Source organism: Emys orbicularis, chromosome 11 (genome assembly GCF_028017835.1).
Source record: "Emys orbicularis isolate rEmyOrb1 chromosome 11, rEmyOrb1.hap1, whole genome shotgun sequence".
NCBI lineage: Eukaryota > Metazoa > Chordata > Testudines > Emydidae > Emys > Emys orbicularis.
Window position 1 is genome coordinate 25707199 of NC_088693.1, and position 23865 is coordinate 25731063.

The 23865-nt window shown below is 38.3% G+C and overlaps 1 protein-coding gene and 1 long non-coding RNA gene across 3 annotated transcripts in view; both read left to right on the plus strand.

Annotated features, from left to right (window-relative positions):
* The window catches only part of LOC135885492 (uncharacterized), a 33974-nt gene extending 14240 nt beyond the window's left edge, over positions 1–19734 (plus strand). Inside the window, exon 4 of the long non-coding RNA XR_010561755.1 lies at positions 19597–19734. This is a non-coding gene — a long non-coding RNA (uncharacterized LOC135885492). The remainder of the gene's footprint in view (positions 1–19596) is intronic.
* A 433-nt stretch (positions 19735–20167) lies between these two features.
* MBD5 (methyl-CpG binding domain protein 5) overlaps positions 20168–23865 on the plus strand; it is a 78121-nt gene continuing 74423 nt past the window's right edge. For both annotated transcript variants that reach the window (XM_065413627.1, XM_065413629.1), the window contains exon 1: positions 20168–20280. In XM_065413627.1, coding sequence (XP_065269699.1) covers positions 20168–20280 — 113 coding nt within the window. The remainder of the gene's footprint in view (positions 20281–23865) is intronic.

Genomic DNA, 23865 nt, shown 5'->3' on the forward strand with positions numbered 1-23865 from the left:
TCAGTTTTTGCTTCCTGCTACAATTAAATACTGTACCTTACTTTGTTAATTGAAAAGCAATAAGTACTTTTTAGTTGGACCACTTCTGATCACATGACTTGTATAATAAACCAAAATAATGCATGTTGGGATGGGGAGAGAGAGAATTTTGTAACTGAGAAGTGTATTCCCTAAACAACTCACTCAGGTTGAATAATGTAGATGGAAGAGCTGGTTGAGAATTTTCTTTCTGAATGATTTTCCAATAGAAAATGCCCTGATCAGAAAATAAAATTTTTCACAGGAAAATTTCAATTTTGCTGAAAAGTTTGTTTTCCCTGAGGAAAATCAAAATAATGGCTTCCAAGCAGCCTGCCAGAGGCTGTGTCCTAACTCTCTGGCTGAGCATGCCTCTCTCTGCATCTTATCAGTTTCACTTTGTCTGCTGTGAGAAAGTGAAACTGACAAGTCTTCCAGATGGGAAATGGAAGAATTCTGTGTTGGTTCTTCCAAAACTGAATTTTTCTAGAAATCCCTTCCTGGAAAAAAAGGTTGCATTTTTGGCTTTTTGTCCCAATTTGGAATGATCCACACACACACACACACATTGCAAAATTTATTTGCTGAAGGGGTTTCTATTTTCTGACTGGCTCTAGCAGATGGAGAAGCTAAAGATATAAGAAAAGGTCATATATACAAGGATGGTTTATTTATTGAATTATTACCCCTATAGTTAATGGGCTTCATGGGCCAAAAAAGATGTATGTGTGGTAATTGTTCATGGAGTGGAGGCAAATAAAAGGGGTAAAATCACCCACTTTTTTGTTGTTATAGAAATGCTTGAGCTTCTGGACCCCTTTTCAGGAGACCATCTGTCAGGTGTAGAGATAACTGACTAAGAATGGGAAAACTTAATACAGAATACCTTATAAATGTTTCAGTAGGGCCAAATCCTGCAAATCCTTACGTACACAAGTAGTTCTTTCTTATGTTTATTAATGGGATACCCATTAACTGAAGTGGGGGACTACTCATGCGTGAGAGAGTTTGCAGAAGTTAAAATGGTTTTTCTTTTGTTTGCTTGTTTATTGACAGTTACTTTATATCTATATTTTCCTACACAATTTAAGGGCAAAACTTTGGTCCCAAGAAAGTCAGAGAATTTTTTGCCATTGACTTCAATGGGACCAGGATTCAGTCCAAAAAGTATAAGAGCCACATTTTAGTCCCACATGAGTGACAAGTATTGCCACGTATTTTAAAACATAAGCTGTCATACTTAACTGAGTAAGTGCAAGAGCATTTCATACTGATGCAAGTGTACCTGCTACACATCTGAAATACTGTCCCTTAAAGTGATGATAATCAGATAATACTGTAATTGTACCCCCCAACAAAAAAAAAAGCCACAACCACATACCTCTGAGAAGAAATTATATGGCATACATCTTAATATATAGAAACTGGAGCAGGAGGAAGGGAGAGAGGGTGGCATGAATGGCTCTACGCCCTTCTTGCACTGTCCTAATCCCAGGACCATCTATGCAACAGTCAAATACCAAGCATAAATTAGAACAATGTAAGTAGAGGCTGCTCAAATTTGCACTGACTGTCACAGCCCCAAAGGGTTGTTCCAGCAATCATTGATCAGCCAGGCATGTTCCATTTTGCACAGGCATAGCCCTTACAATGGCAGCTCAGGAAGGTGGGAGGCGACATTGGAGCCCCTACAGTAGCTCTATGCACCCAAGGATTTCCCTACACTGTGGGGAATTCTCCATATGTATGGCTAAGCAGACTGTAAGCACATGTGGTGTGAAGTTACCCCAGCAATTTTCTATAATTTATCATCCACATCTGGTCTTTTGTTTATATCTAAATTTCCTATTAATGTAATTTTAGTAATAGTAAACTGATGTTACATGTCAGCTCTTTACCACCCAGTACAAAAGTAAGCTGAAATTGGTATATGATATTTGGCTTGCCCCTAATATTTCAGCATTGACGTAGATTAGGCAGTTGTTTGTTTGTTTTTAATTTACCTTTAAGGGACCAATCCTGTGCACATTTAAACCTATGAATACCCTTTGATTGCACATGCAACTCTGTTGAAAACAGTAAGAATATTTATGTAAGTAAGTGTGTGCAGGATCATGTCCAAAAATTGCAAACATCTCTTCAGGGCTCAGAATCACTCAAATTCAAAATATAAGAACTGATCTTAATGTCTTTATCTACGTAGATTAGAATCCTAAAGAGACATTCATTTTATTTTACTGCATGATAATTGCAGGTTGGCACCAAAACACCATTAAATGTTATCCTAAATTATTTCAAAAAGAATGCCAAACCTTCTATACTTGTAGCAGCTAGTTTTAGTTTTCAAAACATGCTATAAGTGGCTCATCCACCATGTTACAAATAAAATTGTTTGAAATATTGAATCTGCCATAGGTTTTTTTTCTTAAAAGAAAAATAAGTCAAAGAAACTTTTCCCTGAGGGGAGAAAAAGCATTAGGGTAAGATTTTTATCTATCAAAATAAAGAGCATTGATTTAGTATCATTTATCTTCACAACTAAATGGAACAGAGATTTTGGATATAGTCTTTCTTCCATCTGCACGCACAAGTCCCATTAATGCTAACCAAAGCATTACATGCACAGAAGGGAAAAATATAGTCCTTTGGGAGTAACAACTTCATATGTGTTTGAAGAAGTATTTATTTAAACTTGCTAAATGCTAATATTACACAAAAGTATAATTAGGTCTATGGCCTATTTAAAATAACCAGTAGACTCTTATGGTTGGGTGGTTTGAACACATACTCAAATGCTGATTTACTTCCTTCTTTCTGATTCTTGTTGCTTGTTCATAGTGAGCACCACATTATCTAAATACTTGAATTTAATTTACAAAAGTTTTCATCTACAAATTCACATTGGACAACAAGAATAATTTAAAGCATTCATGACCAATATGGCTGATCCAAAAATATTAGGATTTCAACTTCTGCTGTTGTACTCAAACATATATTACTGAGTTGCTTCAATATTCAAACCAAAACATTCAATAAAGTTATCAAGGGGTTTTTATCTTTTATCTTCTTACAATAAAAGAAGGTTTGGTCTTCCATTTCAGTCTATTGAGAATCACTTTTTTGGGGGAAAAAATCCACTAGAATTAATTGTTAGATTTTGTAAAACAATGAAAGATGTTGTATTATTGCAATAGAAACATTCATAAATCATTCTGTACAGATCTGCAGCATACTACATTGCAGACAGCCAGCATGAGCTCACTAAACACTGTTTTATTAGACCAAGTAATGATACAGAGCTTGCATTAAGGTGCCTGAATATTTAATTTTATGTTAACATAGTTTGTTATTTTAAGAGTATTCTTCTCAAGAAAGACTAGGGAAATTGTTGATTATTTGCTGAATGTTTCAGTAAACAATTTTAAGAACAGCACTTGGGGAAAAAAACATTTCATGTCTCTAAAAATAGCTTAGTCACATGACTTAGTACTTTAGCACAAAAGCATAATTTACAGGTTTAATTTGCAATCCCACTATATTTTTGACATTCTCTTGCACAGAAGCTCAGTCTGAATGACTCAAATGACTTAATATTTCTCTGCATTGAGTGCTCGGTTCCTAGTACAAAGCAAGATGATTTAATGTAATTTATACAATTTGGATCTCTGCATTCTTTCTGCACAAGTGTGATTTTTTTTTTTATTTGTTTTTTTTTTTTTACTCTCAAATGCTTTGTTTTTGAATTCACACACTGCACAATTAATGAACTTTTGGGGTCATCTTAAGCAAGGGATGAGTGTCGTACCAACAGATCATATTCACTGACCTTATTTCCAGCGGGCTGATTTTTAAAAAAGCATGTAAGTAAAAACTAATGGAGACTTTGAGTTCCATTTTTACATTAGTTTTTTAATTATTATTCTGTATTTTATCACAACTTAATGACCTGTGTGCAAAATGATCTACTGAGAAGCTGTCAGATAAAAGCAAAATTTACAAATAGTTAATTTGATATTTATTGGGTCAGTATTTTCTGCACTTACTTATTAAGTGCCTCTAGAGTGTACAGCAAAAAGGTACTTGTTTAATCGTTTGGCCATATAGTCTATAGTCTAAAAATACTGATGAAAACTGAGTTCACCTTAAGTGATTTGGCCTTTGGGAACCAAGGGTCTGGAGTTTGGGTGAATAAATTTGATCTTTCTATGTTATGTCCTTGGATCAACCTTTGAACTCCTAGTTCCTGTATTTGCAACATTGTTCCGGTGCTTTAAAAATATTTGAAGCTGAATTAGATGTGAGGTCATAATCAGAATGTGACTTTCAAAGATTTTCTTAACTTTATTTTCATTTCCTTCTCTCTTGATCTGACAGAATTCAAAAACTACATTGATAACTTTCGGTGAACAGATTTATTAACTTTGGTCATCAAGAGAAGCATTTAAGCCTGTGACATGTTGAATACATTTTTTAAATATTAAAGGTCCTTTCTTGTGCCTATTTTACTTTGGAAGTTCAAATTCCCTCTCCTTCAGCTGCACAATGTTGTGTTTGGCTTTTTGAAGCCTCCTTGTTTCTTGGTTTGGAATCTGTCATTCTTACTAGTATGTAATACCATCAGTGGTGGGGTCTTCCAGAGCTAACTGAATGTCAATGAGCTGTGGGAAAGTTTTGCTGAAGCCGTGACCTGAAATAAGCTCTTATGAACTGATAAATCCATCTCACAGATCAGCCACATAGAATTAAGCTAAAAGCCATGCAACCAGAAAATCAGCCACTTATTCTCGCCCCAAACAATTAAGATCTAGAGGGAAACTGCTCTTCTAGAAGTTAGTGTGGTAAGGGTCAGGAAATTCTCCCATAGCAAAGTAAATGTTGGGGGAGACAGAAAAATCCTCTCCAACAGAAGCAAGGGGGGGGGGGGGGGGAAATGTTCCCCAGCCATTTGGAGGCTTGTCTTCGTTAGCCATGGTGTCTGGGTTGTTGTTGTTTTTTAAAAAAAGGAACCTTATGAAAGAGAGTTATAAATATTTTTGCTCTTTATGTGCTAGAATGTCTTAAAATATTTCAAGACATCTAAATAACATTATAACAAAGAATATTTTGAAATGTGTGACTGGAATCTTTATTATGTAGACAGGTTCTTGCTATATAGTACTTTGTTTTTTTGCTTCTTTAAAGTTCGAAAACAAGTTCTATCAATTTTAATTAGGAAGTGGGTTCATTAGAGTTTCGTGTTTGTGGATTGAAAAGAGGCCAGTTATTGAAAATAATAGGAATGGCTTTCAGCCATTTTAAAATGTAGACAAACCATTGTGGTCCTGTCCAGGTCACCTTTGGTAGATCTGTATGGTGCTCAAGCCAGAGGCACTTGGTAATGTACATTGAGTCCATCCTGAATGTGACACAAGTGGATTGTATTCATAATAATGACTTAAAATTCCATTCTACAGAGTAAATTCACTGTTTTAAATTGCCTCAGGTTCATACTTGGAATGTAAATTGTTAGACTGAATACAAATTTTATTTTTAAAAAGAAAAACAAACCTAAACTGATGAAATTGTTCTGTAGCTCTAATGTATGCATTAGAAATATATATAAGAATTAATTTGTGGGTACTTATTTCTTGATATTTTAAAAGAAAGAAGGAAAAGCTGTTACCTTCTTATCTGTTCATAGCCAGGGCATCTCTCTCTCTCTCTCTCTCTCTCTCTCTAAAGTCTAGACGTTGTGGGGTGTTTGAAAAGGTATCTTAAGTCCACTTTGATTCTTGTATGGAGCATACAAAAGAACATAATTATAAGAATATTGATCACTTTACAGAGTAGCATTTAGTTCTTTATAAGAAAACTACTTATGGTTTTGCATCTTCATTTTCCATTGAGATTGTCTGGTTACTGAAATTCAGGTGAAAAGTTCTTTTATCAGAGGTATGTCAGTGATGGTAGCAGCCAACAATTGTCACCAGATCTCCAGAGGAATTACATGCAGCTTTCTCCATTCTTTTACTGTATATTGTTGTCTAGACATTGTGGGCCAGTTACTGGCCCCCACTAATTCTGCTTTTCATTACTCTGGCCAACTGAGGATTCATAGATTCCAAGACCAAAAGGGACCATTGTGATCATAGAATCATAGAAGATTAGGGTTGGAAGAGACCTCAGGTGGTCATCTAGTCCAACCCCAACTAAATCATCCCAGCCACGGCTTTGTCAAGCCGGGCCTTAAAAACCTCTAAGGATAGAGATTCCACCACCTCCTTAGGTAACCCATTCCAGTGCTTCACCACCTTCCTAGTGAAATAGTTTTTCCTAATATCCAACCAAGACCTCCCACACTGAAACTTGAGACCATTGCTTCTTGTTCTGTCATCTGCCATCACTGAGAACTGCCTAGCTCCATCCTCTTTGGAACCCCCCTTCAGGTAGTTGAAGGCTTCTATCAAATCCCCCTCCCCCCCACTCTTCTCTTCTGCAGACTAAATAAGCCCAGTTCCCTCAGCCTCTCCTCATAAGCCATGTGCCCCAGCCCCCTGATCATTTTCATTGCCCTCCACTGGACTGACTCTCTCCAATTTGTCCACATCCTTTCTGTAGTGGGGGCCCCAAAACTGGATGTAATACTCCAGACGTGGCCTCACCAGTGCCGAATTGAGGGGAATTGAGTCCATCCATAGAGGGGAATAATCACTTCCCTCGATCTTCTCTATATCCACAGAGCCAGTTAAGGCAAACAGGTTGGTCAGGCCTGACTTGCCCTTGGTGAGTCCATGTTGACTGTTCCTGATCACCTTCCTCTCCTTCAAGTACTACAAAATGGATTCCTTGAGGACCTGCTCTATGATTTTTCCAGGGACTGAGGTGAGGCTGACTGGTCTGTAGTTCCCCAGATTCTCCTTCTTCCCTTTTTTAAAGATTGGCACTATATTTGCCTTTTTCCAATCGTCCGGGACCTCCCCCGATCTCCACGAGTTTTCAAAGATAATGGCCAATGGCTCTGCAGTCACATCAGCCAGAACCCTCGGATGCATTAGATCCGGACCCATGGATTTGTGCATGTCCAGCTTTTCTAAATAGTCCTTAACCTGTTCTTTCACCACTGAGGACTGCTCACCTCCTCCCTATACTGTGCTGCCCAGTGCAGCAGTCTTGGAGCTGACCTTGTCTGTGAAGACCGACACAAAAAAAGCATTGAGTACTTCTACTTTTTCCACATCATCTGTCACTAGCTTGCCTCCCCCATTCAGTAAGGGTTCCATCCATCATCTAGTCTGATCTCTTGTAGAACACAGGCCATAGAAGTTCCCACAAAAAAATCCTAGAGCATATCTTTTAGGAAAACATCTAATCTTGATTTTAAAATGGCTGATAATGGAAAAGCCACACAAGCCTTGGTAAAATGTTCCAAAGGTTAATTACCCCTCACTGTTAAAAATGTGCACCTTATTTCCAGTCTGAATTTGTCTTGCTTCAACTTCAAACCTTTGGATCTTGTTATGTCTTCGTCTGCTACAGTGAAGAGCCCATTATCAAATATTTGTTCTCCATGTAGGTACTTATAGATTGTAATCAAGGCACCCTGTAATCTTCTTTTTGTTAGACTCAAAGAGCTCAACCTAATAAGTTTATCACTATATAAAGCATGCTTTCTAAACTTTTAATCATTCTTATAGCTATTCTCTGAAAATGGAGAGGCCATTTTATCAACATCTGTCTTGAATTGCGGACACAAGAACTGGACACAGCATGGTTCCACTGGTTGCCCCAGTGCCTCATACAGAGGAAAAGTAACTTCTGTACTCCTGCTTTTTCATCCAAGGATCACATTAGCCTTTTTGATCATAGTATCATGTTCAGCAATATCTACCATGATTCCCAAATCCTTTTCAGAGTCACTGTTTCCCAGGATAGAGTCCCCCATCCTGTATGTATAGTCTACATTCTTTGTTCCTGGAAGTATATATTTACATTTAACCATATTAAACTACATATCGGTTTTTTTGCACCCAGATTGCCAAGTGATCCACATTGCTCAGTATCAGTGACCTGTCCTCTTCATTATTTACCATTCCCCTGATTTTTGTGTCATCTACAAACTTCATCACTGACGGTTTTATGTTTTCTTCCTGGTCATTGATAAAAATGTTAAGTAGCATAAGGCCAAGAACTGATCCCTGCGGGACCCCATTAGAAACACACTTGGTTGATTTAGGATTCACCATTTACAGCCACATTTTGAAACCTATCTGTTAGCCAGTTTTTAACCCGTTTAATGTATGCCATCTTAATTTTATATTGTAGTAGTTTTTTAATCAAAATGTCATATGGTACCAAGTCTTATACTATAAAGAGAGTTGCATAGTTGGTCCTATGTTAAACCCCACCTCAGCAGTCCCTAACCAGTGAATGAGACATGGTCAGAATACTGCTGCCCTCCAGCATTTGCTAGCTGGTACAACAACCCTTTGGGTCAGAGGCTCTGAGACTGGAAGTGTAAAACTGGCACACAGGCCCCTTTGCTTATCAATTCAGATCCTGCATAAACTGAAATAAATCTGGCCCTGATTGGTGACTTCTTCACAAACTAATAATACACCAGCTCTACTATTCTTAGTTAGTTTATCAGTGTGCACCTGTTGCATGATGGGAACCTAGTTCTTTCCCGATAGTTCTGAAATAGTGTTGGTACAGGTGAATATTTTACAGCCGCAGACTGTAAATTCTACATTTACAGTGAATTTTCCAATGGTTCAATCTTTGTCATGGATTGTTCAGATACAACCTCTTGCTTCATTATATTTTTAAACTCAGTTTGGCAATATGCGGTGATACATAATTTACTCTTTCTTTAAAATTAAGTTAATTGTTGTTCACTGACTATAGTGCTAGATTATGAAAAGTAAATTGCCCTGAATAAAGGGCATTAGAGAGTCACAAACTCCCTCTTTGCTCCACAGGAGGAAACTCTCTGGGGCAATCTATACCTGGCACAGTGTATGCTGGCCAGTGCACCATCCTGGCTACTGCATGGTTGGAGGGACACCACAATTCTGTGGAGACTATTTCTCCTCCGATGCGGTGAGCATTGGTAGGAAGATCTGGCACAAGGCTTGGCTTACACCATTAAATTCCTTGTACTTGCACGTAAAGATTCATCAACTCTTCCTCCCCACTCAAAACAGGCAGTATTATTAGTTTATCATTTTAGTACCTATAGTATCATATGTTCAGTATTCAAAGAAATTGATAGGTAATGTACCCTTCACATTATCAATCACATTTTTTTAAATATTTTTATCTTTTTTCCCCTAACCATCTTTGAAACAAGATAAAAACTTTACGCTTTCGTTGATTCATGTATTTTAAGGCCAGAAGGGATTTTTGTGGTCATTTAGACTGACCACCTGCATAACACAGTATGACAGCAGACTATCCCGATGCAAAGGAAACATAGGAGGAAAAGTAAGAGGCCAGAATGTGAAAACATGGGAAAATTATTAAGGATGAGTACAAAAGAATAGCACAACCATGTAGGGACAAAATCGAAAGACTAAGGCACAAAAGAGTTACTCCTAACAAGGGGCATAAAAGACCATCAGAAGAGGTTCACCAAATACATTTGGAGCAAGAGAAAAATGAAGGAAAGTATAGGTCCACCACTTGAAAGGAGAGCCAATAACAGATGAGGTGTTTAATGCTTATTTTGCTTCAGTCTTCACTGAAAGTTAATTGTGACCGGATACTTAACACAATTATTATTAGCAACAAGGGGGAAGGAACAGAACCCAGAATAGGAAAGAAACAATTTAAAGGATATTTAGATAAGTTAAATGTAATCAAGTCAGCAGGGCTTGACAAAATTCATCCCGGGGTATGTAAGAAATTAGCTGAAGCAATCTGTGAACCGTTAGCAATTGTCTTAAATTAAAAGAACTCCTGGAGGACAGATGAAGTCCCAGAAGACTGGAGAAGGGCAGACATATAGTACCTGTCTTTAAAAAGGGGAACAAAGAAGATCCAGAAAATTATAGACCAGTCAGGCTAACTTCAATACCTGGAAAGATACTGGAACAAATTGTTAATCAATTATCAAACAATAAATTAGTACCTAGAGGATAACAGAGTAATAAATAACCAGTAACCAACATGAGTTTCTCAAGAATAAAACATGCCCCAAACCAGCCTAATTTCCTTCTTCAACAGGGATACTGGCCTACTGTGTGCTGGGAAGTGGTAGACGTGATTTAGCTTTTGACACCGTCCCACATGACATTCTCGTAAGCATACTTGAGAAATGTGGTCTAGATTAAATTACTGTAAAGTGGATGTAAAGTTGGTTGAAAAACCACACTCAAAGAGTAATTATCAGTGGTTTGTTTTCAAGCTAGGAGGATATCTCTAAGGATCTATCTTGGGTCTAGAACTGTTGAATATTTTCATTAGTGACTTTCATAATGGAGTGGAGATTATGTTTATAATATTGTCAGATGATACCAAGCTGTGAGGAGTTGCAAGCACTTTGGGGAGCAAATGACCGTGATATATTGGAAAATATATTGGTCTGATATCAACAAGATGAAATTCCATAAAGAAAAGTTAAAAGTGACAGGGTGTCATCCAACTCCTATCTCTTTTCTAACCACAAACCACTCAGAAACGTTTTTCTGGTCAAACACCTTTTGCAATTTATTTACAGTGTTCTCCCCACCATCCTTACAAATTGTGCAGAATTGTATTTACAATAGCATAGACCCCTTAGCACACACAGCCTAGGAGAGTGGAGACAGAAGGTATCTTCCCTTTCAGAGATATCTCCTGGCTCTGACTCTCAGAAGCCGCCAGACTCCCCCCACCCTCCCTTTCCTTCCTGTGCCTTTCTACTATCTGGGCTAATAGGTTAGTTAGCCTTGGAGCTCTCTCCATCCCATTCCCAATCTGTCAATTTGGCACAACTGTGCCTCTCAGGTTTACTCTGGGGCGATGTAATTGGTGACACAGTGATGAGAGTGTTGGTACAGCTGCTGTTCCTCAACACTGTCTCACAAATACACTTAAGGAAAAGTCAAATGCACAAATACAAAATATGGAATAACTGACTAGGCAGTAGTACTGACAAAAACGATCTAGGGGCTATATTATAGTGCAGAGGTTCTCAAACTCTAGGTCAGGACCCCAGAGTGGGTTGTGACCCTATTTTAATGGGGTTGCCAGGGCTGGCTTAGACTTGCCCGGGCCTGAAACCCTAGCTCCAGCGCCTGGGGCTGTATCCGAAGCCCAAGGGCTTTGGCCCTGGGCGGAGGGGCTCAGGTTCCAGGCCCCCTGCCTGGGACTGAAGCACTTGGGCTTCAGCTTTGCCCTCACCTGCCTCCCACCCCACCCGTAGCAGTGGGGCTCAGGCAGGCTCAAGCTTTGGTCCCCCCTTCTGGGGTCATACAGTAATTTTTGTTGCTCGAAGGGGGTCATGGTGCAATGAAGTTTGAGAAGCCGTGTTACAGTGGACCATAATTGAATGAGAGACAGTAATGTGGTGCAATTGTGAAAACGGCTAATATAATTCTGCGGTGTATTATTAGGAGTGTCATATGTAAGGCATGGGAGGTAATTGTCCCCCTCGGCACTTCAGCTGGAGTACTATGTCCAGCTTTTGGTGCCACACTTCAAGAAAGATGTGGACAAATTGGAGAGAGACCAGAAGAGAGCAACAAGAGGAAAGGTTAAAAAAAATTGGACATGCTTAGTCTTGAGAAAAGAAGACTGGGAACGGGAGAGACCTGATATGTTAAGGGCTGTTATTAAGAGGATGGCGATCAATTGTTCTCTAGGTCCACTGAAAGTAGGACAAGAAGTAATCTGCTTAATCTGCAGCAAGAGAGATTTAGAATGGGTTTTAGGAAAAGTTTTATAATTTTAAGGATAGGTAACTACTGGGAGGTTGTGGAATCCCCATCATTGGAGGTTTTTAAGAACAGGTCAGACAAACATCTGTCAGGGATGGTTAAGGTATACTTGGTCCTTCCACAGCACGGGGGAATGGACTACATGACCTTTTAAGATCCCTTCCAGCTCTACCTTTCTATGATTCTATGAACACAGACCACAGAATTTCACACCTACTTCCTGCACCAAGTCCATAACTTCTGGTTAACAACATCACATTTTTTGGAAGATATCCCAATCTTGATTTAAAGACATTATGAATACCACGTATATTGGAAAAAATGTATTCTATTATATTTTGCACTTCTATAGCACCTTTCATTCAAGCATCTTGGAATTCTTTATAAACATGAGTGAATTAAACATAAGACCCTTCTGAAGCAAGATGTCATTATTGCATTTTACAGAATGGTTAAATCAAAGTCTGTCTGCTCTAAGGAAATTCATACCTGTGCAACTAGGCCAATGTAGTTACACTATTGCCCCTTCCACCCCCCACCCCCAGTGCGGAAATACTGCACCAGCACAAAGCAGAGCTCACACACTGATACAATTGAGGCCAGTATCATAACAAAGTAAGCAGCAATAGTTCAAACCCCACGCCAAGCTGGTGCAGTTTAAAAATGTATCATTTCAACTCCTCAATTCATCATAGCTCAGTTTTAAGATTGCCACAGTCTATCCTTTGTTTTCCCCATTTATGGGCAGGTTTGCGTGGGGGGGGGGTCTCCCTCAAAATAGAAAGTAATGTATTATGTCATGATATGTGCAGCAATACTTTACTCCTAGAATTCAGTACAACAAAGTAAGATCAGGAGAGAGAGGAAACCTTTATCCTCACATTTGTTGTGATTAAGTTAATTGCTTAAGTGAAAATAGCACTTCACAAAATGTTCAATATTAATCTCATTAGTCAGCAGAATACAGAGTTTTAAAAATTAAAAACACTCCATAAATTAAAGCAACAAGCATTGTTGTCTAATTAGATGACAGTTGAGAATCCTAATTAATTGCTTTGAAATACTTAAACAGAGATTAATAATTAGCAAGTAATAGCCAAATGAGGTCTCATTTTAACTTTGCATAGCCTGAACATCAAGTTATTTACTTTGGGAAGCTAAAAATTGCTGTTGTGCTTCCATTCCCAGAGCTATGCTTTTATAAGGGCATTTCCTATTTTGTTAGCGTGTAGTTAGTCTGTTTGTTTGTTGTTCTGTGTTCTTATGTGACACTCATCACTGTGTTATCTAGAATTATTCCAATGTTAAAAATAAATAAATTGACTTTCAGGCAAGTAAAATTTTTCTCTCAACTTCTCCCCACAGGAAGGAAAGGTGCATGTGGTGTTTGTTTTTAGTTATAAAGAAAGCTAATAAGTAATTCTGTAAGGGAAAGCAAAGTATAAAAAAAGTGAGGTTTGTCTTTGGATCATAAAGTGGGAGTTTTGTGGATGCTCTTAGTTCTTGCGAAAGTTAAGTCTAGAGTCTGGGGCCCTTCTCCAAGAAAAAGCAAGCCCTATTTCCTGCACACACACAAGTCAGCAAACATCCATCAAGTCTTATAAGTATCCTTTCTCTGGCTGCACAGTAGATGCTTTGGACATTCATGGAGTTATTAGTTTTTTTAAATTGTATAGACTAGTTTGGATATATTAGGTCACCAAAATTTAATTAGCTGAGTTTAGCTCTTACTAGTTGAACTCAGTGAAATAAATATTATGTTTGTAGTTTTGTGATAATGCACAAGTTTAGACTGTTGTTTTTAGTTTCTAAATTACTTTTTGTTTTGCACTAAATTTTCCCATTTTACTATGGGTTTAAAAAGAACTGATAATGTTTTACTTGGAAGCATTGACTACATAGCATGGAGAGGGGCAGGTTTCGTACATCCTAAAATGCAGAATTACAAAAAAGTAAGAACATGGATTATTAAAAACTAAAGCACATAAAGTAATAATTGGAGGAAGCCTTTTTTTAAAAGTGATAACACAAATACCAGTACAGTGTTTTTATATGGTGTTTACATGAAATATCTTTTAACATATTTCCCTGAGTTAACTTCAAAACAAAGCTAAAAAGAATGGTTTAAAGCACAGTATAAGGAGAGGCAGTGACTTGGTGTGGGGAGAGTGGGAGAGCATTCAAGATAGATAGGACAGCATAAACAGAAGAGCAACTCCCCATCTCTTGATTTGCTAAGAGGTTACACACAGAATATACATATTAGAATGGGTGGCCCTGATGTCTGAGAGTCATTACCTTAGGATGGAGCGAGTATATGGAGATTTTTGACAAGATATTTTTAAAAATTGCTAGTCAGGAGGAGCAATCATTTTTTTGATGTTGATTTAGTAGAAGACCCTGAGTTGGTGAGAAAAGTAGGGATCTCAGAAGCTAGGTCGAGGCCACGTATTCTGTGGGTGACACACTTTCACCTTGGAAGCTGTCATTCTCTTTGATTTCATGATTCACTTGTTGATCCTTATTGGCATTGAAATCTACATTGAACCACCAAAATGTTCACTAACTTACTGATGTGGTGATGCCACACCACTGCCCTTCTTTCCCCTCCTCCTTCAGTTCTCTCCTAAGAACTTACTGCTTTTGTCTAGCTCTGCACTACTAACTATCCACCTAGAATCCTTTGCCCTGTGCTTTCATATAACATTTATTATAAAAACAACATCATGAAAAGTAACTCTTCCACTTTACTCAGCACTGATAAGGTCTCAACTGGAGTATTGTGTCCATTTCTGGGCGCCACATTTCAGGAAAGATATGAACAAATTGGAGAAAGTCTAGAGGAGAGCAACAAAAATTATTGAAGTTCTAGAAAACATGACCTGCAAGGAAAGATTGATTGTTTAGTCTGGAGAAGAGAAGACTGAGGGGAGGGGGAGGGGGACGGGACATAACTGTCTTCAATTAAATAAAACATTGATATAAAGAGGGTGATAAATTTGTTCTCCTTAACCACTGAGGACAGAACAAGAAGTAATGGGCTTAAATTGGAGCAAGGGAGATTTAGGTTAGACATTAGGAAAGACTTCCAAACTTCAAGGGTAGTTAAGTGCTAGAACACATTACCTGGGGAGGTTGTGGAGTCTCTGTCCTTAGAGGATTTTAAGAACAGGTTAGACAAACACCTATCAGGGATGTTTAAATAAAATTGGTCCTGCCTCAGTGCAGGGGGATTGGACTAGGTTCCCAATCGAGGTCATTTCCAGTCCTACATTTCTATGATTCTATAATTCAGTTGTTGTTGTTTTTTATTAAACACATCTATGACCAAAAAAGTGTGCCATGATTAAACAATTTGAATTATATCTCTTCCCCCTTTCCTTTGTCTGTCATTGGATTTCATTATCATTTTTTACTGCCTGCCTGAAGGCTTGATACTAGGGATATGCTGAGTGCTGCTTTGGCAGTGATCAACACTTTGTAAGATCAGATGTTTAAAATGTAAATTTCTAGTATCATGCATATCTTATTATAGGTTCTACATAATAAAATAATTGAAGATTGCCACCACACCAATGTAGCTAATGAAAGATTTGTACAAAAATGTTCATGTCAGCTGCTTATTTTTATTAATTATACATTGATAGTAATGTGCAATGGCTACAATAAATAATTGTTGATAATTTATCATTACACTTAATATAGTGGAAATGCATACAATGCTGCTGTAGTATATTACACTTTCCACTAGCATTCCCCAACATATATATGCACAGACATATGCATGTGACTAGTCAAAGATTGAAATTATAATGTTATGTGCTCCTGTGTATGAGATCTTCTAGACAAGAACCAAGGCCCTATTCCTGCAATTCACTACATGGGGGGTCACTGGCTTCAGTGGTGCTCCACACGGGTGCAGTAAATTGCAGGATCAGAAGCCCATGTTTGCCAAGCTGAGTAGCACAGTTCAGTGTTTTCTGTTTAGGGCCTTCACTGCAGTATGTTGTATGCAATACTTGTATCTGAAAAAAACTCACATGTTAATGCCATGTGGCCTATGTATTTAAATCATACATATGCTCCTATTTTTGTGTTATTAAAATCCTACTGTTGCTGTTTGCATATCCTTCAGCCTTGAACATTTCTCAAGGTCAAAAGGCTTGACAGAAAGAAGCCTTAGTCTAAAAAGATATTCTTGGCTGAAACAAGCATTTTGTGCCTCCTTACTGTACACGCTAAAAATATTTTTAAAATTTCTATGCAGGCAGTTATGCAAATTACTCTCACTGTTTATCATATTTTTCAAGCCATGTATAATAGGAAATGGCTGATCTGATCAACACTAGATGTTTTTAAATATCATGGTATTGATCAGTGTTAGCTGATACAATACATTGCAAAACCAATAAAATAGGGTTACTTAAAAATAACTTGAAATATATCTTCAAATATTGTCTATAATTTCCTGGTAGTGGATCCAATATGGTTACATTCAATAGCAACATGAGGAAGCAAAGTAGTCCTATTAGCAGGGTGAGAGATGGCAGTTCTCCTTAATATTTATCCCACGTGCTTCAATGTGGCTAAATTTTGATGATTTTTTATGTTATTATACAAAGTTAATTCTAACTGAAATATTGACTTATTTCACTGTCTAATACAGAATCTATAACAAAAGTACACATAGTAATAATATACAGAGCTAAAAACTAACTCAGTCTTGCTCTTCATAAAAACTGACTTGGCCTAAGACATCCAACTAATCAGAACAAAGCAAACAAACATATAATAAAATAATGTTCCGCTAAATCTTGACTGCACAAAAAAGTCTTGCGGTGTGACCTGCACTTTGCCAAACTCTAGCTAGTCTATCATATCCCTGTATTTCTAATGTCCCTATCGCCATGGTTTCTGATTGCCAAATCCGGAGATTAAAAGATAGGTCTATTGTTGTCTGACACTAGGCAAGTTGTTTGACTATATTTTAGTTGTTTGACTATAATCTCTGCTGCTCCCTCAGTTATAGCATATAAAATTGCAGTGAATGAACTCTAGGGGAGAGAGAAGTGTCTTCATGCTCTTTGGTAGCATCCTGTATTGGTGGGATAGGAAGGAAAGATCTGTGAAAAGAAGAGAGAAGATATTGAACTCTGAAAGTGACAAGATATGAGTTCAATCTGATCTGTGGTGGAAGAGAATTTTATAGTGCAGAGCTCTGCTTCTAACTTCCATGAAGCTCATCTTAGGCTCCATCAGCTGCAGTGTATTTGTCCATCATTGCAATGTCAGTAGGTTATATATGTAGCTTCCAAGTTATTTCTCATTGAGGGACTTGTAAAGGAAGACCAGGATCTTGAAAAAGGTCTGATATCAGGTGGTAAATCAATGTAGTGCATGGCAGGACATGTAATATGCGCTTGTTGACATATAGTTCTGAAAGAGACATGAGGCTGCATGTTGTGTCAGCTGAAGCCTCTGTATGACCTTCATGGTGACTCCTAGATCAATTCCATTGTAGTCATCCACCTTCAGGCTTGTATGGGCAGTGGCAGGTAGGAAGTTCCAAAGGCAGAGACGTTCATCTGAGAGTGCACTGCTGACGATACCGGACACCTAAATCCTAGGCTTCTCCCTATAATTTGAACATCCGTGGGTTATTATTCATCAGAGAAATTAGTATAAAATTTTCCAAGTTTTTACATTTATTTCCTGCCCATGTATCTAATCTCTCTGTTCCTTTGTATCCTTTCTCTGTGTTCACTGGTGCTTGTAAGACCTCCCAATTTAGTAATAAAATAAGCTATGTTACTTAAAAATTAAAAGGCATGCATTTACAGTTCAAAATGTAAACTCAAGAGGCGCATGCTTCAGGCAAGATGCCCTGCATATGTTGGGCAGCTCATGAGGTTTGAAGAAGCAGTTGGATTTAGCCTGACTTTTGTCTTTTAACCAGGACCTTCCCTGACCAATCCTTAAGCCCCTTATTCTCCACCAAACTTGTATTTATTTAAAATTCTGTGTGTTTTCAAGGCTTACATCCCCATAAGGGACTTCCAGAGTGGGGGAAATGTTAAATGGATTCCTTCAGCGCTAGATTACAAGCTATTCCTTGGGCCTTCTTCATGGCTGAGGAACAAGTCCCAAAACCAGCATCTGGCTCCCTTATCCCAACTGAAGGTTTACTCCCAAGTCTCTGCAACCTTAACCAAGACAGTGTCCAGCCTGCATCCTTGTCTTTCTAGCTCACGCCATTCTAGTAAATATCACACAAGGGTCTTAGAAGAAAGAAAGAAAGTGTAAACTTCTTGATGTTCATATTTAAAAATAGCACAGTTCAAAGAATGTGCATTGCTTAAGTAAACCCATATGATACAAGCAATGTATGTGTTTCTATAGGATGTGTATGCTCAATGTTCTGTTTGTGGGAGGTGGATTGTTCTGTTTTTCTTGTTAAATCCATAGCTTAATATATAACTGCTTTGCTTTTAAGTATATACCACAAAATATTTGCATTATAGACAAGACGGTGTTGGTGTAGGAAATTTTAATTTTTGCATTCTCTCTCTCTCTCTCTGTAACCTTAATGTTGATCTAGCATAGGATGTTTTAAATGCAGTACATTTGAACTCTTTCTCTCTTGAAGCACATTCCCTGTTACAATCAGCTGGTTCAATAGGCAAAGTATTGTATTTGAAAAATAATAGTTAGCAAGAGGAAAGATAGAGCAGATATAGCATTAAACTAATTCAAAATAAAAGTTCTAACAGCATCATTACTGCTGTGGAGATTCATCAGTGTCTTACCTTTTGATTTCTAGAACTATTTTTTTATAGCTTTTACCATATATTTTGAACTAAATCTTTCCTATTCAGCTTCACCTTAATAAAACTTGCTTTCTAGAGAGTTAATTCTTCTTGAAATACTTGTATGTCTTCATTTTGGGGAGATAACAGGAGTTCATGTCATTGTGAGCATATTTAATAGGGCTTACTCATACAATATAATGTTATGAGACAAGTTTATTACTTTCCTGTGCCAATCAGGCAGTTCAGTAGGTGCTCTGATGAGATCATGCAGAAGAACGTGCAAACTAGGATACCACATCTGCACTGAGAAATCAAGTGATGCTGTCTTACTTTTTGCTATGATTTTTTTTGGTTTGAATTGGGTAGAATTGAAGCTCAAATATATTAGCCTGTTCTGCAGTAATTTTTCAGTTTAAAAACATTTAATTAAATTCCATTTTAGAAATAAGTTTTTTTAAGTCATTAACTGAGGCAAATGGTTCAGTTGTAACTTACAGTAGAATACTTCTGTACTACCATTGAGTTAAAATGGGCTATTTCATTGATCCAAATTGCGTGTTAACCTTTTAATGACTAACATCGCACACTCTTAGATTTAATATATGAATACTTCCGTGGCATTTATATGTAAACGATATACATTTGCAAGTTTACACTTCCTCTCAGGTTTACTTGAAAATTTCTTTAAGTGCTAAAGGTTTGATTCTGAGCGCCTTAAATAGATGGGGTATATTAGTGAGTAACAGTTACAAAATCATGCCTTGGGTGATGAGAGAGAGTAAATAAGTGGCTTATGGTATTTGAATTTTCAGATAATTTTATTGCACATTTGTTTAGCTGCATGTGTTTTACACAGCTATGTGTTTTTTCAGGTTGTTTTATTGGAATTGTGAAGTCATGAAAGAATCACAGGAAGATACCCTCAGCACCTTGGATAATGAGTGGAAGATAAAGAGAAAGCAAAAAGAATGTGGCATATAAAGGGTGTAATACCTGGAGGTATTAACTCTGACTCATATCTGTAAAAATGAGACTAGCTCTCACAAAATACAAGTTATCTTAGTCATCAAGCTTGGAGTCATGCTGTCAAACTAAGAAATTCACCCCCCCCCCTCCCCTTTCTGACAGGTAATAGAGCATTGGTGAATTATGATTTTCCTAAATTGGAAGCATTCATTTTTACCCATGTAGTTCATCCTTATGAATACATAATAAACATTGCATATTTAATGTGCATTATAATGGGAAACTGACTCATTAGCAAAAAAAATGGCAAATTTTAAGGCCTTGGTTCCAAATTGAGCTGGAGCCTCCCAATGCACTTTGTACAATCTGGGAAAAGATGTATTGAATGGCCTTCTTTTGAAGGCCATAATGACATGTAATATAAGGATATCATCTTACTGTTGATATCTTTGAAGAGTCATAAGCAGAAACAGAAAAATGAATGGCGGAAAGGAGTGTGACGGAGGGGACAAAGATGGAGGTCCGCCAGCGGTACAAGTTCCAGTTGGCTGGCAACGTCGAGTGGATCAAAATGGAGTGCTCTATATCAGGTGAGGATTATGTAAATTCTGTGCTCTTTTTATTATTTATTTAGTTATTTATTTATTTTGATCATGACAGAAAGCACATACTGGTTTAAGGCAGTGACTCTCCTGATGATATACAGTAACTTTATGTATTTTTCCTTCTGGAAATATTAGACCAAATGTTCTGCTGGTGTTAATTGGTGCAGCTCTGTCTAAATCAGCTGAGCTGTTCCTGGTTGGACCAGCAGAGAATTTGGCCTATCGTTCATTTTTTGTTGCCGTTTTGTTTTAAAAATTCCAGTATCCAGTTTTAATTACTGTACTTTTTTAACTAGGGCTGATATAAAGTAGCATGAATAATTCTATGCTGCTTCTTATTTTTCTGTGGTTTTGAATTGTTCACATAGATTTTTATAGCTGATAACTATGTCAGATATAACATCACATACATTTTTAATTATTCAGACCACTTAATACAAACTCAAAATATTTTACATTTACCTCTTTTGCCTTAGTCTTCTTAGATTTATCATAGAATCATAGGACTGGAAGGGACCTTGAGACGTCATCTAGTCCAGTCCCCTGCACTCATGGCAGGACTAAGTATTATCTAGACCATTCCTGACAGGTATTTGTCTAACCTGCTCTTAAAAATCTCCAATGATGGAGATTCCACAACCTTCCTAGGCAATTTATTCCAGTGCTTATCCACCCTGACAGGAAGTTTTTCCTAATGTTCAACCTACACCTCCCCTGCTACAATTTAAGCCCATTGCTTCTTGTCCTATCCTCAGAGATTAAGAACAATTCTTCCCCCTCCTCCTTGTAACAAGCTTTTATGTATTGGAAAACTGTTATCATGTCCCCTTTCAGTCTTCTCTTTTCCACCCTAAACAAACCCAGTTTTTTCCTTCTTCCCTCATAGGTCATGTTTTCTAGACCTATAATCATTTTGTTGCTCTTCTCTGGACTTTCTCCAATTTGTCCACATCTTTCCTGGAATGTGGTGCCCAGAACCAGACCCAATACTCCAGTTGAGACCTAATCAGTGCTGAGTAGAGCAGAAGAATTATTTCTCGTGTCTTGCTTACAACACTCCTGCTAATTCATCCCAGAATGATGTTCACTATTTTTTTTGCAACAGTGTTACACTGTTGACTCATATTTAGCTTGTGGTCCACTATGACCCCCAGATCCCTTTCTGCAGTAGTACTCCTTCCTAGGCAGTCATTTCCCATTTTGTATGTGTGCAACTGATAGTTCCTTCCTAAGTGGAGTACTTTGCATTTGACCTTATTGAATTTCATCCTATTTACTTCAGACCATTTCTCCAGTTTGTCCAGATCATTTTGAATTTTAATCCTATCCTCCAAAGCACCTGCAACCCCTCCCAGCTTGGTATCATCTGCAAACTTTATAAGTGTACTCTCTCTGCCATTATCTAAATCATTGATGAAGATACTGAACAGAGCCAGACCCAGAACTGATCCCTGCAGGACCCCACTTGTTATACCCTTCCAGCATGACTGTGAACCACTGATAACTACTCTCTGGGAATAGTTTTCCAACCAGTTATGCACCACCTTATAGTAGCACCATCTAGGTTTATTTCCTGCATTTGTTTATGAGAAGGCCATGTGAGACAGCTTTACTAAAGTCAAGATATACCACGTTTACCGCTTCCTCCCAACCACAAGTCTTGTTCCAAATATCCATTGTTTTTACATCTTTTCTAAACTTCCTTGTGCAAGGAAGTTAAGAGGATAATCCCTGTAATAGCTGTAAACATCAAGAACTGCTTCTGCAGCTCTCCAGCTCCTGGCCACAGTTGTCCCAACTTTCTGTATGCCATGTACAGTACTGTTTTGCAGATCCAGATGTTAGGTGAGTTAATACAGTACAAGAGACCACAGCCCCAGCCACGCTAAGTTCCTTTCCGTCAGCCATAAACAGGAGGCATCCAAATTTTTGCTGCTGCTTCACGTGCTTGTCCATTCTGGGTGTGCATACACTCCAGGCATTTGAGGTCAGAGTGTTTTGGCCAGCAGTGTCCTTTGGGGCCACTCATGTAACCTGACTGTCCTCGTGCCCCCATACCAAGGTTAGAAATGCTGGAGTGGGCTCAACCATCACTCAGTTCCTCTTACTTCCCATGACTATGTAATGGAGCTTCTTAGTGTCTGCATCTGGGTGCAACATTTTTCACAGTCTCTTGTAGATGATTCTGTGTGTTACTGAAAGGTATGGTTAGTTAAGAGAGTTACCTGTTGACAGATTTTTGATTATTTTTTAAGTTTTGGAAGTTTTACCTACCTTCCATCGTTCCTTTTTTTTTTTTTTTTTTAAATCTTATCAGGAACGTCTTCCCAGTCCTGGGGCTTAGAGATGCCCCATACAAAGTTGTCCAACTCTAAGTATTGTGCCATTCTTGTGCTGTGGCAATTCCATTAAACAATGGGAAATATCAGTTACCATTTTTGTCTTGGGGAGTCTATATCCCTGACAAAGGCTTGGTGTGCAAGTCCTTTTCCAAGAAGACTTTAAAAGGCAAGAGGGCATGTCTAAACATTTTTTTGTTTTTTGTTGGTCTGGGGTCTGATCTGGGTACGGCAGGCACCTCTCAAGAAGTTTCACCTCTGTCCAGAAGTGCCTCTGTGAGTTCTGGCTCCCAGGCTTCATCTTCAAAGACCAGCTTTGGATGTAGGTAGGACTGTTAAAGCTAAGTCTTCAGAGAAGAAGGAGCATCACCCCTCTGAGAAAAGCAAAGGCAAATGCCACCTGGGAATTTCCAGTAAAAACGAAGTTCAGGTCACCCCACTGCTCCCAATGAAAGGAGTCTCCACACGCTGAGCTCCCTGGGAGCATGGTATCGGGACTCCTTCACCGCTTTAGTATTGAAAGTTAACTGTGTATGATACTGAGGCCAGAGCATCAGGGGCTACCTCAGCGCTGAGCACTTCAGCACTGGCTATTATGGTACCAATACCATTGGTACTGGTTTCTTTGGTGCTGCTCACTTCAGCATGAGTGTGTGAAACTAGACTCATCAGCACTGTGAACCCCAGTGCTGTCTGCTCCCACCCCAAGGTTTACGGGACCACTTCTCTCAGTACCAAGGAAGTATGTGGTACTGAGGGATCTTCAGGTCTTAGATGAGTTGTGATCTCCACTGCACTCCACAGATCTAAACATTGCCACTATGATAGCAATGCCCTCTACCTCATCAGCACTGAGCTCCTGGCTAAGCATTGTTATCTCTCAACTTACTATGATGCAACCTACAACCCCAGCTTTGGCAGCTCCTCGCTGCCCTTCAGATCTACAATGCTTTTTTTCATCTTCAGATTCCCAACACAGCATGGAGGGATCCCCTATATATTCTCCATGGGACCCCCTTTTTTGAACCTTATGAATACGAGGAAGTGTCAAGGGCTTCAGACATGTTTAGATCTCATAGGGGGTATAAGTGAAGGCATATACCCTAGTATCCTTCTTCCTGGTCCCCAGACCCCTTTGCTTGTAGTGTTCCAACATTGTCCTGTCTTCACCACTCAAGATGTCTCATTTCTGCATGACTTCTGTGGGTGAGAACCTCCTCCCTTACACCAT